The 17,137-nt window shown below is 42.7% G+C and overlaps 1 protein-coding gene across 1 annotated transcript in view; it reads right to left on the minus strand.

Moving 5' to 3' along the window:
* The window catches only part of KCNQ2 (potassium voltage-gated channel subfamily Q member 2), a 135,462-nt gene that overhangs the window by 87,326 nt on the left and 30,999 nt on the right, over positions 1-17,137 (minus strand). Inside the window, 3 exon segments of the mRNA XM_032218370.1 lie at positions 693-868; positions 2,437-2,563; positions 5,868-5,958. Coding sequence (XP_032074261.1) covers positions 693-868; positions 2,437-2,563; positions 5,868-5,958 — 394 coding nt within the window.

The following is a 17,137-nucleotide window of genomic DNA, read 5'->3' on the forward strand; positions in this document are numbered from 1 at the left end:
TATATGTATATGTATATGTATATGTATATGTATATGTATATGTATATGTATATGTATATGTATATGTATATGTATATGTATATGCAATGATTTTTGAATTGTCTCTGCTGTAAATTTTTTAAAATTGCTTTTGTTATTGAATTTTTGCCTCAGCTTTTTCTTCATCTACATTCAATGCAGCTTATAATATCAACTGACCAGAATATTTTTGTTCTTTGTGCTCATAAATACCTAACTTTTCCTCCATTTAGCTCCTCCACAGTTCAGCCTTCTCTGCACTTAAACTGGCTGTCCCACAAAAGAGTCCTCCAGGATCTGCTAACTCTCAATTCCCAGAATCCTTTGTGCTGTTCTAAGGATTCTGGGAATTGAAGTCCAACCTGTCTCTAAAAAACCACAACCAATTTGGCTACTCAGATTGACCTCAGACCAGAGGTGGGTTCCTATCGGTTCGGCCCAGTTCAGCCGAAACGGTAGTGATATGACAGCATGGGTCGCTGGAACCGGCAGCAACCCAGGCCTGCCACGCCTCCAAACTGGTTCTCCAGCCGCCGCTGTTGGCACTGCCATTTTGTTTTTTAAGTTCTGTGCATGCGCAAAAAAATTTAAAGTGATCTGCACACGCATGAGCAAACGGCCAGAACCCACCCACTTTTCACTACTGAGAGCTTCCCAGGGACTCAGATGCTCACCTTGCTATGGGCATACACCACCGATCCCAGAAGCTTCCAGGTGCCTCCTCTGCGGTCCATTCGAATCATGCGCAGGATCTGCAGGAAGCGCAAACTTCTGAGCGCGGAGGTGGCGAAAACGTTCCCCTGTGACCCAGCGGCCAGCACAGCGATGGAAGCAATTAACACCATGATGTCTGTATAGAATGAAGAGAACTGTATTAAAGAATCTGCCAGACTCCAAAAACCAAGAAAGACACGAGATTCTTCCGAGCAGTTTCCTTTATGGCTCCTCGCCTATCGGCAGAAATCTTGCCAAACTAAAGCAAACGATTTGCCCCGTAAAACATATGTTCTGGGAACTTTTGAGGAGGAGCTGTCTTCAGCCTCTTTCTCATACACAAACTATCTAAAGTGCATTGTCTCATGCTCGTCTAGAATGCATCCAGGGGTGGGGCTGCTACAGGTTTGCCCAGGTTCAGGAGAACCCGTAGCTAACATTATGGCCGGTTTGGAGAACCTCCAAATCCAACCCCTGGCTGGCCCCACCCACTCCACTCTGTTCCTCCCAACCCTCCCTGCCCCTCCTAGGAGTCTCCACGTGGCCCATTTTGGATGCAAGGTAAGTTCAGGGCCCACACGGAGGCTCGGGAAGGGGGGGAAACAGGCCTTCTGAAAGGCCTCTGGAGCCTGGGGGAGGCAGTTTTCACCCTCCCAGAGGCTCAAGGAAAGCCTCCAGAGCCTGGGAAAGGCAAAAACAGCCCCCCCACCCGGCTGTGTTGCAGGAGGTTAACTAGGCCATGCCCACCATGGCCATGCCCACCCAGCAACCAGGCAGAGAACCCGTTGCTGAAATTTTTGAAGCCCACTCCTCCAGGGAACCTGGAGTATTTTCTATGGATGGATGGATGGACCAATGGAAAGAGGGAGGGAGGACTCCAAAAACCAAGAAAGATCCATGAGAGTCTTCTAAGCAGTTTCCTTTATTGTTCCTAACCTACAGATATAATTTTTGCCAGACATCAGCAGACTATTATATACCCTGGGAACTAGTAAGGAGGAGACATCTTCATCCCCTTTCTCCCACACAAACTATCTCAGCTGCATTGTGTCTTGCTCCTGTGTAATGCACCCCCCCCCTCCTGGGAATCTACACAGAGAGGGAGGGAGGGAGGGAGGGAGGGAGGGAGGAAAGAAGGAAGGAAGGAAGGAAGGAAGGAAGGAAGGAAGGATGGAAGGAAGGAAGGAAGGAAAGAAAGAAAGAAAGAAAGTGGATCAGGCTCCAAAACCCAAGAAAGACACATGAGATTCTTCTGAGCAGTTTCCTTTATTGTTCCTCAGAAATCATGCCAAACTAAAGTGGACTGATTGCACCACAAAACGTATCTTCTGGGAACTAGTAGGGAGCAGCTGTTTTCACCCTCTTTCTCATACACAAATTATCTAAGCTGCGTTGTCCCTTGCTCCCCTGGAATGCAGCCCCTCCCCCCTGGGAATCCAGACAACTTTTCACCACAGAAACGTTTGTTTCGCCATTTTCTCACCCTGGGACACACAAGAATCATTTAACCCCCAACTTTTCTTACGTGTCCACCTCCGCATGGGCTCTGTCCCAAAGATCAGCAGTCCCCAAACTGGCCCACTCCAGTTTCGTTGAGACAACCGCTCCATGCTGGTTGCAGATGCAGTCGTGAACTCTCTGGAAAAACTCTAGACACCTCCAGAAGGTTAAAATCAACCAACCTAGCCATGAAATGGTTCTTACCGATCACACAAAAGGGCTTGCGGGCGAATTTTAACCTTCCTCTCCAACCTCGGTAGCGGCAGCAGCAGCCAGCTGCCCAGATTCTTACAAAGTACTCGACTCCGAAGACCACAATCGTGACAATTTCCTGCAGGAGAGGCAGACAGAACTTGTGGCATAGTGTAACAAGGCGAGACAATCCTGACACAACAATTCTCTGTTTCATTTTTGGTTTCTAAGAAACTCTGGCACGTCTGAAACCGATCACGGCAAAGGAGAACTTAGAATATTTTTTTTTAATTTAGTTTGTCGAACATGTAAAAGATAAAAGGTAGAAGTATAAACATAAATATGAACACAGTAAATGAGTACAAATAATGGGGACAGTAGGACAGGGACGGTAGGCACGCTGGTGCGCTTATGCACGGCCCTTACAGACCTCTTAGGAATGGGGTGAGGTCAACAGTAGACAGTCTAAGGCAGGTGGGTTCCTGCCAGTTCTAGCCTCTTCTGTAGAAGAGGTTCCACAAATCTACTGTTTAGAACTGGTTCCAGCTCCCTCCACCCGCCCGTCTGCACATCATCAAGATGAAGAGCGAGGAGGAATTTTGGGAGTTGAAGTCCACAAGTCTTAAAGCTGTCAAGTTTGAACACCCTTGGGGTTTTTTTTTCTAAAAGGTTAGGGGTGCAAGGGTCTTATAACTTGAAAGCTTTAAGACTTGCACACTTCAATGCCAGAATTCCTGAGCCAACATTACTGGAGGAGGAATTCTGGGAGTTGAAGTCCACAAGTCTTAAAGCTGTCAAGTTTGAACACCCCTGGGGTTTTTTTTTCTAAAGGGTTAGGGGTGCAAGGGTCTTGTAATCTGACAGCTTTAAGACTTGCACACTTCAATGCCAAAGTTCCTGAGCCAACATTACTGGAGAAGGAATTCTGGGAGTTGAAGTCCACAAGTCTTAAAGCTGTCAAGTTTGAACACCCCTGGGGTTTTTTTTTCTAAAGAGTTAGGGGTGCAAGGGTCTTGTAACCTGACAGCTTTAAGACTGGCATGCTTCAAATGCCAGAGTTTCTGAACCAACATTTTGGTTACTAAGCAAGAGCGTTGTTAAGTCAGTTTCACCACATTTTACAAGTTGGCCACTCCCACCCGGTCACATGGCCGGCAAGCCACTCTCACAAAGCAGGCCACACCTACAGAAGAGGTTCTAAAAAATTTTGAAACCCACCACTGGGTCCACGGTAGACAGTTTGAGGTTAAAATAATGGGGGTTTGGGGATGTAACAACAGAGTCAGGCAGTGCATTCCAAATCCAAAAGTATTTTGTATAAAATGTACTTCAGAATTTTGTTTTTAATTTGCAAACTTCTTCGCTCTTGTCCTTCTCAGCTTTATAAAATCCCAAAGAAAACCTTTTCAGTGGATTGCATATATTGTCCACCTACACATACATTGGTGGTCTTCAACCTCTGACCACAATTAGGGCCCGAATTTCTGTCACTAAGCAATGTGGTTGTTAAGGGAGCTGCACCTGATTTTACAACCATTCGTACTATGGTTATTAAGCGAATCACTACAATTGTTAAATGAATCATGCAGTCAAAGCTCACTTAACAACTGCCTTGCTTAGCAACAGAAATTTTGGGCACCATTGTGGTCGTAAGTGGAGGAATTATCTGTATTATAGCTATAAATAACCTGTATTATAGGTATAATAACGCTATAGGGCATTGCATGCCAAAACAATTAGACACAAAGACAGTTTTTCCCCCGTGCCATCACTCTGCTGAGCACCAAATTCCCATATGTCTAAGGATATTTACTCATGGAATATGGCTGTATTACTCTTATCCTCATTTTTTCTAGCACCTTTTCTACCATAAGATATGGTATCTTATCTCGTGACTATATTAGTTTGTTATTTGTATGTAACTCAGAGCTTATGCACTGGAGATCAATTCCTTGTGTGTCCAATTACATTCGTCCAATAAAGAATTAAATTCTATTCTATTCTTTTCTATTTCTATTTTATTCCATTTCTTTTCTATTCTATTCCAGTTCTATTCCATTTCTATTCCTGTCCTGTCCTATTCTAGTCTACTCTATATTCCATTTGATTTTCTGTTCTGTTCTGTTCTGCTGGGGTCTGTTCTGTTCTATTCTATTCTATTCTATTCTTGTTCTATTCTTGTTCTATTCTTGTTCTATTCTTGTTCTATTCTTGTTCTATTCTTGTTGCTGTTCCTGTTCCTATTCCATTCCATTGTCAAAATGTATGGCTCTCCTTCCTGGATTTAACAGAGTTGGAAGGGACCTTAGAGGTCTTCCAGTCCAACCCTCTGCCTAGGCAGGAAACCCTATACCATTTCAGATAGATGGCTATCCAACACCTTCTTAAAGACTTCCAGTGTTGGGGCATTCACAACTTCTGGAGGCAACTTCTGTTCCACTGATTAATTGTTCTGTCAGGAAATTTCTCCTCAGTTCTAAGTTGCTTCTCTCCTTGATTAGTTTCCACCCATTGCTTCTTGTTCTACCCTCAGGTGCCTTGGAGAATAGTTTGACTCCCTCTTCTTTGGGGCAACCCCTGAGATATTGGAAGACTGCTATCATGTCTCCCCTAGTCCTTCTTTTAAACTAGACATATCCAGTTCCTGCAACTGTTCCTCATATGTTTTAGCCTCCAGTCCCCTAATAATCTTTGTTGGTCTTCTCTGCACTCTTTCTAGAGTCTCCACATCTTTTCTACATCATGGCCACCAAAACTGAATGCAGTATTCCAAGCGTGGCCTTACCAAGGCGTTATAAAGTGATATTAACACTTCACATGATCTTGATTCTATCCCTCTGTTGATGCAGCCTAGAACTGTGTTGGCTTTTTTGGTAGCTGCTGCACACAGCTGGCTCCTATTTAAATGGTTGTTCACTAGGACTCCAAGATCCCTCTCACAGTTACTACTATTGAGCAAGGTACCACCTATACGGTATCCGTGCATTTCGTTTTTCTTGCCTAAATGTAGAACCTTACTCTTTTCACCATTGAATTTCATTTTATTAGATAGTGCCCAATGTTCAAGTTTGTCGAGATCCTTCTGTATCTTGAGCCTGTCTTCTGGGGTGTTGGCTATTCCTGCCAGCTTGGTGTCATCTGCAAATTTGATGGGTTCCCCATTTATTCCCTCATCCAAATCATTGATGAAGATGTTGAAGAGTACTGGGCCTAAAACAGAGCCTTGGGGGTACCAAGTTGGATGGTTATCCAATATCTTCTTAAAAACCTCTAGTGTTGGAGCATTTACAACTTCTGGAGGCAAGTTGTTCCACTGGTTAATTTTTCTGATTGTCAGGAAATTTCTCCTTAGTTCTAGGACGTTTCTCCCCTTGATTAGTTTCATCCATTCTATCCATCTCTCCCATCCCATAAAAGCCTTAGACATTTAGCATCACACCTACCAGGCTGTAAAGAGCCCATTCAGAACTCTCTTCGTAATCGTCGATGGTGGAAAAGACGGAGAGGACTAGGCAGGAGAAAACCAGCAGAAAACTGGATGGCACAGAAACAAACAGGAAAAAAAAGGGAGGGGAAACATTAATGCAGCCATCGCTGGATTTGTTGCATTCTATTTTTCTTCCAGGCTACAAATGACAGGTTGCTTCCTGCAAACTGCTTTTTTTTTTTTGCAAGAAATTTTTATTTTTATTAAACAAACAACACTCACAGAGAGAGAAAAAAATCATCATCACATACAGCATGTCGTTTCGTTACAAGCGTTTTTGCATCCATATTCTCAAATAGCATTTACAATCACAGATTTTTCACCTGGTATAACTAAATACCTCACTTTCATTGTACAATGTATATTCTATTACAATTAGTACTGTTATTTTTTTTTTCAATAAACCTAATTCCCTTACATTCTTGATTGTCAATTTAATAAAAGTACACCTTTATATAATCACAGATCCCAAAATGAAAGAAATTTACCAACCATTTATATTTGTATATCCCTGTTTTCAATTATGCATAGTTCCACCAATCAACTACCGGGTATGCTTATGTTCATTATTGTCCTTGTACGTCATACATTCAAACAGAGATGTTATTCCTTCATTTTTCAACAAAGTATTTTAAATAGTCACTGCATATATATAGATACCAATTTTTAATTACTTCCTTATTAAAATTATTAAAATTATTTAATATATTGTAATATATTCTTAGGGTTATACATTATATCACCAATCCTCTATCAAGTATACATAAAATCGGTTCCACCACAAAACCACGGTAGACAAAAGCACGGTCGACGAAAGCACGTATGTGACGTCATCACAGCGCGACGAAAAAGATCGAAAAATGTAAAAATAAAGCGAAAACCTTACCCTAACCCCCCCAAACCTAACCCTAAACCTAACCCTAAACCTAACCCTTAACCTAACCCTAAACCTAACCCTAAACCTAATCCTTAACCTAACGAAAAACCTAACGCTAACCCTTAACCTAACGCTAAACGTAACGCTAACGCTCTAAACCTAACCCTAACCCTTAACCTAACCCTAACCCTAAACCTAACCCTTACCTTTATGTGAATCGGCTTGCTGTAATTTAATTTTTATTTCAATTTTTCAATCTTTTTCGTCGCGCTGTGATGACGTCACATACGCGCTTTCGTCGACCGCGCTTTTGTGGAACGCGGTTTTGACGGGTCACGCACAAAATCATCGTTATCCTTATCCATTTTAAAACAAAAAGTTCTAAAGTATTCAATTCATATATGTATCAGTTTTTCATTGTATCGTTGTTAGTCTATTTCACAGCATAATTGTATTATCATTTAGCTCCTTCAGTTAAAACATGAGTAAAACATTTTTCATTTCCAAGTTTTTTCCCCCAACCACTGATAAAACAAATCCCATATCTTATAAAATTGCTCGTCTTCTTGTTCTCTAATTTCAAATGTCAATTTACTCATTTCAGCACACTCCCATTATTTTTCGAATAACTTCTTCCTGTTTTGGTATTGTTTCATTTTTTCCAGTTTTTCCTGCAAACTGCTTAACGTGATTAAAGAGTTAACATATTTTCTAGATTCACACACAATATTGAAAATCAGAACTCTTGGTTGCCATATTGGACCAAAGCCACAGAAAACGAACCAAGCTTAGCATCTGATATAAATGGAGCTTTTAGGTCAGCGTTTCAAGGAAGACCAGACTACGAAATTAGTGGTGCGTTGCTAACACTGCTTTTATTATAAGGCTACGGATCGTCCTTGACTTACAACAGTTTCATTTAGTGGCCGTTTGAACTTACAACGGCTCTGAAAAAAATGACTTGTGACCATTTTTCACACTTAATGACCGGTGCAGCGTCCCCGTGATCAGATGATCAAAATTCAGACGCTTGGCAACGGATTCATATTTGTGACGGTCGCAGTGTCCCGGGGGCACCTGATCCCGTTTTGCGACCTTCTGACAAGCAAAGTCAATGGGGAAGCAGGATTCACTTCCTAACCATGACTTACTTAACCACTGCAATGATTCACTTAACACCCGTGCAAAAAAAGGTTGTAAAATGGGCAAAATTCACTGAACAACTGTCTCGCTTAGCAACAGAAATTTTGGGCTAATTATAGTCATAAGTCAAGGATTAAGTGTATCATAACAAAACAGTGCAAGCCTGAATGTACTTCCCCCCCCACCCATATCCTTTTTCTTCCTGAAAACTAGTCAGGGTTATGAGTGAGACACTCCCTCAAATTGCATGTGTATCCTAGACTCAGGTTTCTTTTGTCTAACTCTTCTCTCCATTGTAGTTGTTCCTCCTCCTCCTCCTCCTCCTCCTCCTCCTCCTCCTCCTCCTCCTCCTCCTCCTCCTCCTCCTATTATTATTATTATTATTACTTGTACTCCTCCTCCCCCCTCTCTGTTCCCATCTTTCGTTCTTTTCCTACTTCTCCTACTACTACTATTCCCGCTCTGTCCCCACCTTCCTTTCTTCTCCTTTTCTTTCTCTTCCTCCTCCTCCTCCCTCTCTGTCCCTATCTTCCTTTCTCCTTCTCCTTCTCCTCCCCCCTCTTCCTATTACTTGTACTCCCCTCCTCCCCCTCTGTCTCCATCTTCCTTTCTCCTCCTCCTTTTCTTTCTCTTTCTCCTATTACTTGTACTAATCCTACTCCCTCTCTTCCTTTCTCCTTCTCCTTCTCCTCCCCCCTCTTCCTATTACTTGTACTACTACTCCTCTCTCTCTTCCTTTCTCCTTCTCCTCCCCCTCTTCCTATTGTACTACTACTACTCCCTCTCTGTCCCCATCTTCCTTTCTCCTCCTTTCTCCTCCTCCTCTGTCCCTTTTTGTCTTAGCTGACCTGATAGGTGTACTATATGATCCCAGCCATTTCTTATCCAAAGTTTAGCTCCAGATTAAATATAACATGCAGCCAAAATATAGAAGTAATGAAAAAAAAAAACTCTTGGGCAGAGAAGATGGAATTCTGTCCTGTTTGCACCCTAAGAGTCCACGAGGGAGCCAATTTTGCCTAGTGCTTAAGGTGCTGGTCTAGAAGCCAGGAGATTGTGATTTCTAGTCTCATTTTAGGCATGATAGCCGTCTAGGTGACTTTGGACCAATCATCAGGAGACTGTGGATTCTAATCCTGCTTTAGGCATAAAAGCAGAGGTGAGTTCCTACTAGTTCGCACCTATTCGGTAGAACCGGTTCATCAAATCTACCGAACCGGTTAGAAGAGGTTCCACCAGTGGACCCGAAAGCAGGCCACACCTACAGAAGAAGTTCCAAATTTTTTTGAAACCCACCACCGGCAAGGATCTTGTAACTTGACAGCTTTAAGACTTGCATGCTTCAATGCCAGAGTTTCTGAATAGCTACTTGGACCGACCTAAGTACTAATTCATAATTTCATATCCGGTCACATGGGCGGCAAGCCACTCCCATTTGGTCACATAGGTGGCAAGCCACTCCCACAAAGGAGGCCACACCCACAGAGTAGGTTCCAACAATTTTTGAAACCCACCACTACATAAAAGCCAGTGTAGCGATTTTGATTCAACCACCAGGAGATGGTGAATTCTAGTGGCACATTAAGCACGCAAGCCAGCTGGGTGACTATGAGCCAATCACCGTAAGACTTTGACTTCTAGTCCCACCTTAGGCACAAAACAAATTGGGTGACCATGGGCCAGTCACTTTCTCTCAGCCCTAGAAAGGAGGCAATGGCAAACCCCTTCTTGTAAAAAAAATAACCCTGCCAAGGAAACTGCAGGGATCTTTCCAGGGAAGCCCTGAGAATCGGACACAACTGAATGGAAGCGGAAAAAAGAAAAGAAGAGAGAGAGAGAGAGAGAGAAATTGCTAAGAGAGAAAGAGAGGGGGGAAGAGAGAGAGAGAGAGAAAGAGAGAAAGACAGAGAGAGAGAAAGACAGAGAGCCTTTTCAGTAGTAGCTCCGACCCTTTGGAACGATCTCCCCGTGGAGATTCGTACCCTCACCACCGTCCAGACCTTCCGCACAGCCCTCAAGTTCTGGCTATCCCGTCAGGCCTGGGGATAAAGATCGTAATCTGTCCCCACCCGAATGATGAATGAATGTTGTGTACTATTTTTACTCATGTATTGTTTCATGTTTACTGTTTTGTACCCCCTTCCCTATATTTTGTAAGCCGCCCTGAGTCCCCTCAGGGAAAAGGGCGGCCTATAAATAATAATAAAACTCAAAACTCAAACTCAAAGAGAGACAGGGGGAGAGACAGAGAGAGAAAGGACAGAGATAAAGAGAGAGAGAGAGAGAGAGAGAGGGACAGAGAGAGGGACAAAGAGAGAGACAGAGAAAGAGAGAGAGACAGAGAGAGAGAAAGGAGAGAGAGACAGAGAGAGAGAGAGAGACAACGAGAGTGGGGGAAAGAGAGACAGAGAGAGAGACAAAGAGAGAGAGAGACAAAGAGAGAGAGAGACAGAGAGAGAGAGACAAAGAGAGGGGGAAAAGAGAGGGTCAAAGAGAGAGAGAGAGAGAGACAAAGAGACAGAGAAAGAGAGAGAGACAGAGCGAGGGAGAAAGGAGAGAGAGACAGAGAGAGACAAAGGGAGAGAGACAAAGGAGAGAAAGAGAGAGAGAGAGAAAGAGAAAGAGAGAAAGAGAGAGAATACTGTATACACACACATACATTCATGTATACTCCCACAATCCAGAAGAAGATGATATAAATATAAATGTTGAAAAGGGAACTGTGCTACTCCTGGCAAGGGAGGTGTTAAGTGAATGCCTCCATGCACACACAAAGAAACAACTGGAGGTGTGCAAGACCTTCCAATTTCTAAACATCTCAGCTTGGAACATTTAAACTACCCTTTCCGGCTCAGATGCTTTGAGCTTAAAATACTCCAGGAAGGTCAAAAGTACTCTTCTGAAGTCAGAAGACAGCAAACTGGGAATTGAAATGGAACATCTGCGCTCAAAACATTCTGGATCTGATGAACCCCCTCCAGGCACAAAGGTTGAAAGACTGATCGGCTGTCTGTTTCCCCCCAAAAAATTGCTCCCTGGATGATGCTACTTGTTGTCCTAAGCAGCCCTCCCGAGACAGATGTGCTCACTGCGGTTCCCATCACTGTAAATAAGACATGGTCAGGTTACCTCTTGGTGATCACAGCCCATCTGTGATTTTCGTATGCTTCAGAAGAGAATCAGGGAAAAACTCTGTGTAGTTTCAGACACAGAGAAAATGGAAGCAGTGTTCTTTAATAGAATGGAATGGAATGGAATAGATAGGATAGGATAGGATAGGATAGGATAGGATAGGATAGGATAGGATAGGATAGGATAGGATAGGATAGGATAGGATAGGATAGGATAGGATAGGATAGGATAACAGAGTTGGAACGGACCTTGGAGGTCTTCCAGTCCAACCACCATACTTAGGCAGGAAATCCTCTACCACTTCATACAAATAATTATCCAATCTCTTGTTAAAAACTTCCAGTGTTGGAGCATTCACAACTTCTGGAGGCAAGCTGTTCCACTGATTTAATTATTCTAACTGTCAGGAAATTTTTCTAAGCTGCTTCTCTCCTTGATTAGTTTCCATCCATTGCTTCTTGTCCTGCCTTTAGGTGCTTTGGAGAATAGCTTGACTCTCTCTTCTTTGTGGCAACCCCTGAGATATTGGAAGACTGCTATCATGTCTCCCCTAGTCCTTCTTTTCATTAAACTAGACATACCCAGTTCCTGCAACTGTTCTTCCTATGTTTTATCCTCCAATCCCCTAATCATCTTTGTTGCTCTTCTTTGCACTCTTTCTAGTGTCTCCACATCTTTTCTACATCGTGGTGACCAAAACTGGATGCCATATTCCAAGTGTGGCCTTACCAAGGCCTTATAAAGTGGTATTAACCCTTCACGTGATCTTGATTCTCTCCCTCTGTTGATGCAGCCTAGAACTGTGTTGGCTTTTTCGGCAGCTGCTGCACACGGCTGGCTCCTATTTAAATGGTTGTCCACTAGGACTCCAAGATCCCTCTCACAGTTACTACTACTGAGCAAAGTACCACCTACACTGTACTGTTATCTATGACACAACAAGATTTCCAGAAACTGGTGACTCGGCTATTATGAAACCACATTTTTTGCTTTTCCAAAAAATGACACCAACAACCAGTGACAACACAGAACAACCTCTGGGCAGAAAACATGAAGACCTCAAGTTATGCAAACAGCATGAAAACATTTGTCTGGTTTGAATGAGCATCGCTGAATTCAGGTGCTTGGCAACGGATTCATACTTATGACCGTTGCACGTGAGATCCTTTTGCGAGCAAAGTCAACGAGGAAGGCTGTAAAAGCACTGTGAAGCGGTATATAATTCTAAGTGCTTATTCTATTCTATTCTATTCTGCATTGCAAGCTAACTGCCCACAGTCGGGAGTTTGATCCTGACTGGCTCAAGTTTGTTTCAACCTTCTGTCCTTCCGAGGTTGATAAAATGAGGACTCAAATTGTTGGGGGCCAAACTGCTTAGAGAGGGCTGTAGAACACTGTAAAGTGGTATATAAGTCTAAGTGCTATTGCTATTGTTTTCTGTATTTTTTCAGTGACTCTTCAAAATTCTGATGGTGCTGAATAAAGAGACTTATAACCTGCAGCCTAATAGCTACCCTACAGAGGTGGGTTCCTACCAGTTCACACCTATTCGGTAGAACCGGTTCGTCAAATCTACTGAACCGGTTAGAAGAGGTTCCACCAGTGGACCCGGAAAGCAGGCCACACCTACAGAAGAGGTTCCAAAAATGTTTGAAACCCACCACTGGTCCTTAGATATGATTATTCTACACTATCATGCTCATATTTATAAAACTCAGTGTCTCTGTGAAAGGCAAGGATGACTACTGCGTTTGTGGTGCAATCAGAACATTGCGTGTGTTGAAGTTGTTTTAACGCAAACCAAAGATGCCTTTTAAAAAACAAGTTTACATCATATTCTTATGCATGCCAGTGCTGTGTGTGAGGTAATTTAAGGTAGTTCTGACAAGTGTCGTCAGAATCTTCATATCCGGTCACATGGGTGGCAAGCCACTCCCACAAAGGAGGCCACACCCACAGAGTAGGCTTGAACAATTTTTGAAACCCACCACTGCTACCCTACTATAATTCCCAGGGTTTCCTCCAAGCACTGAGGCACTGAGCTAAATGATTTGACTTCCAACGTAGAGCTTGAAAACATGCAGCAAGGCAGGATAAGGAAGCTGTTGCTCTTTATAATCTGGGATCCGATGGCTGCATCTCAAAAAAAAACAACAGTAGATCTCAAAAGCATGTTCTCTATGTACATTTCAGGCGTTCTGCAAACTTTCGAGCAAAAGTAGAGACATGATAGAATGTTTTGAATTTCTCCTTCCCAGGCTATTTGCAGAACCAACGGAGGCTACGTGATAAATTAGTAATGACCATCTGCTGGCTGATGGATCATGTAGAGATAATTCCTTCATGTCTCACAGACTCCACGCGATTCCTCAAAATAAGAATTGTGCTTAGAGTTAATCATTTTGGGTTTCAGGAAGATGGCGAAGAACCTGAGAGAGAGGAAGAGAGATTTGGAAATGCATTGGGGTTTTCACCATTGCATTCAGAATGATGGGACTAGATCAGGGATGTCCAACCAATGGCAACTTGGAGTTGTAGACTACAACTCCCAGAATTCCACAGTCAGCCATGCTTTAAGACTGGTAGACTTCAACTCCCACAATTCCCTAGTCAGCCATACTTTAAAACTACTGGACTTCAACTCCCACAGTTCCCCAGTCAGCCATGCTTTAAGACTGGTAGATTTCAACTCCCACAATTCCCTAGTCAGCCATACTTTAAAACTACTGGACTTCAACTCCCACAGTTCCCCAGTCAGCCATGCTTTAAGACTGGTAGACTTCAATTCCCACAATTCCCTAGTCAGCCATACTTTAAAACTACTGGACTTCAACTCCCACAATTCCCCAGTCAACCATGCTTTAAGACTGGTAGACTGCAACTCCCACAATTCCCAGTCAGCCATACTTTAAAACTACTGGACTTCAACTCCCACAGTTCCCCAGTCAGCCATGCTTTAAGACTGATAGACTTCAACTCCCACAATTCCCTAGTCAGCCATACTTTAAAACTACTGGACTTCAACTCCCACAATTCCCCAGTCAGCCATGCTTTAAGACTGATAGACTTCAACTTCCACAGTTCCCCAGTCAGCCATGCTTTAAGACTGGTAGACTTCAACTCCCACAATTCCCTAGTCAGCCATACTTTAAAACTACTGGACTTCAACTCCCACAAATCCCCAGTCAGCCATGCTTTAAGACTGATAGACTTCAACTCCCACAATTCCCTAGTCAGCCATACTTTAAAACTACTCCAACAATTCCCCAGTCAGCCATGTTTTAAGACTAGTAGACTTCAACACCCAGAATTCCCCAGCCATCCGTGCTTTAAGGGTAATGGATTTCAATTCCCCAGCCACCTCGCCATGGTAGTTGGGGAATTCTGGGAGTTGAAGTCCACACGTTTTCATGTTGCCAAGGTTGAACATCCCTGGACTAGATTGATTTTGGGCTTACCTCAAAGGGGTCATTCTTCCATTGGAGGTAGGCCAAAGATCAATCTAGTCCATTATTTGAGGTCAAAAGCTGGCCCCCTCAATATATTTGCAAAACTTCCTCTCTGTTTGACTAATTCTGAAGGGTTTAAAGAGGGTTAGTACTAAAATTTTACATACAGGTTTGTTCTCAACTTACGACTGCAAAGGACCTTGCCCATTATGATCATATGCCACAACAGTTAGAAAACGGGTCAGTTATGTAACCGACCTGATTCTACGACCTTTCTTGCAGCAGTCATTAAGCGAACACAGTTGAAAAGTGAGCCAAAGGTTAGTGGTTGCAGTTTTGCCGAACATTATGTCAGGCCTGCAGTTATATCCCTTTTAGGATCTTTGGCCTGCCACACTTTCTATTATTTCACTATGCTGTTTCATTAGTGTAGTAGTTGGGAGGGGGGAATAGAAAGGAGTAGAATGGTGGAATGTGTTGTTGTCATTCTTTTCTAGAAGCCAAGGTCATCTTTTGTCTCTGCACCTCTGCACCTGACCGGAAGCAGCTGGGTGGAGATGCCAGCGTGGCCGAAGAAGATTGGACCATGTGATGGATTTGTGGGTGTGGGGACAAGATCATGAACTTTCAACTGGGTGGGAATCCAATGTAACTTCCAGAATTGGGATTCCACAGATGTGCTAAGATGTCTGATTTATGAAATTGGAACTTTAAGGATCATTTTGCCTTGGACTCTGATTTAATTCTACATACTTGGAACGCTGACACATTGAATGTGTCCATTTTCAGTGAAACCATCATATAATGCAGTCACATGACCCTGAAATGCTGCAAAACTTTGTACATCTTCTCAGCATCCGAACTTCCAAAGGTCCCCTTTTTCAGGTCAGTCGTAACTTCAAACGGTCACTAAGCGACCGGACATAAGTCGAGGACTACCTGTATGGCTTTAATTATCATTAATTTAATTACCATTAATTAGAACTGCAGAAAAAAAACAATTACTACCAACCTGCCTTCCATTGAGATGTATGTATGCAGCAGGAGTCAAAAAGAGGACTGAAAATATCTACAGACCCCTCGCATCCTGGTCATAAATTGTTTCAACTCCTACCCTCAAAAGGACGCTATAGAGCACTGCACAACTAGTCACAAGGACAGTTTTTTCCATCACTCTGCTGAACAAATAATTCCCTCAACACTGCCAAACTACTCACTATGCATTACTATTAATCTTCTCATCGTTCCTATCACCCATCTCCACCCACTTACGACTGCATGACTGTAACTTTGTTGCTTGTATCCTTACGGTTTATATCGATTGTTTCCTAATATGATATGATTGCTTATTTGTACCCTATGACTTTCATTAAATGTTGTACCTTGTGATTCTTGACAAATGTATCTTGTCTTTTAATGTACACTGAGAGTTTATGCACTAAAGACAAATTCCTTGGGTGTCCAATCACACTTGGCCAATAAACAATTCTATTCTATTCTGTTCTATTCTATTCTGTTCTATTCTACTCTACTCTACTCTATTCTAGTCTCTACTTCTTATTCTGTTCTGTTCTGTTCTACTCTACTCTACTCTATTCTGGTCTCTACTTCTTATTCTATTCTGTTCTAGTCTAGTCTAGTCTGGTCTCTACTTCTTTTTCCATTCTGTTCTGTTTTAATCTAGTCTAGTCTATTCTGGTCTCAACTTCTTATTTTGTTCTGTTCTGTTCTGGTCTAGTCTAGTCTATTCTGGTCTCTACTACTTATTCTGCTCTGTTCTAGTCTAGTCTAATCTAGTCTATTCTGGTCTCTACTTCTTATTCTATTCTGTTCTAGTCTAGTGTCTACTTCTTGTTCTGTTCCAGTCTAATCTAGTCTGGTCTCTACTTCTTTTTCTATTCTGTTCTGTTCTAATCTAGTCTAGTCTATTCTGGTCTCCACTACTTATTCTGCTCTGTTCTGGTCTAGTCTAGTCTAATCTAGTCTATTCTGGTCTCTACTTCTTATTCTATTCTGGTTTTTTTTTATTAATTTTTTATTTTATCAATTTCATATATACATTCACAATTATATGATCTCATAACTGTTATTAATAATATGTATTTATAACAATTTTTCCCTACAGTTGACAATATACTTGAAAATTGCTTTCTTACCATCCCATAGATCCATCTTATCTTACAACGGTCCTACTTCTTCTTCCCTCCCTCCCTCTTTCCTTCCCTCGTTTCTTCTCTCCTACTCTCCTTCCTTCCCTCCTTCCTTCCCTCCCTCCTTCCCCCTTCCCTCCCTCCTTCCTTCTCTCCTTCTCTCCTTCCCTCCTTCCTTCCCTCCTTCCTTCCTTCCCTCCTTTCTTCTCTCCTTCCTTTCCCCCTTCCTTTCCCCCTTCCTTTCCTCCTTCCTTCCCCCCTTCCTTCTCTCCTACATTCCCTCCTTCCTTCCCTCCTTTCTTCTCTCCTTCCTTCCCTCCTTCCTTCCCTCCTTGCTTCCCTCCCTCCTTCCTTCCCTCCTTCCTACCCCCCTTTCTTCTCTTTCTTCTCTCCTTCCTTCCTTCCTCCTCTCCTTTCCCTTCTCTCCTTCCCCTTCCTCCCCTTTACCCTTCCCCTCTTCTTCCCATTCCTCCCC

Source organism: Thamnophis elegans, chromosome 5 (genome assembly GCF_009769535.1).
Source record: "Thamnophis elegans isolate rThaEle1 chromosome 5, rThaEle1.pri, whole genome shotgun sequence".
Taxonomy (NCBI): domain Eukaryota; kingdom Metazoa; phylum Chordata; class Lepidosauria; order Squamata; family Colubridae; genus Thamnophis; species Thamnophis elegans.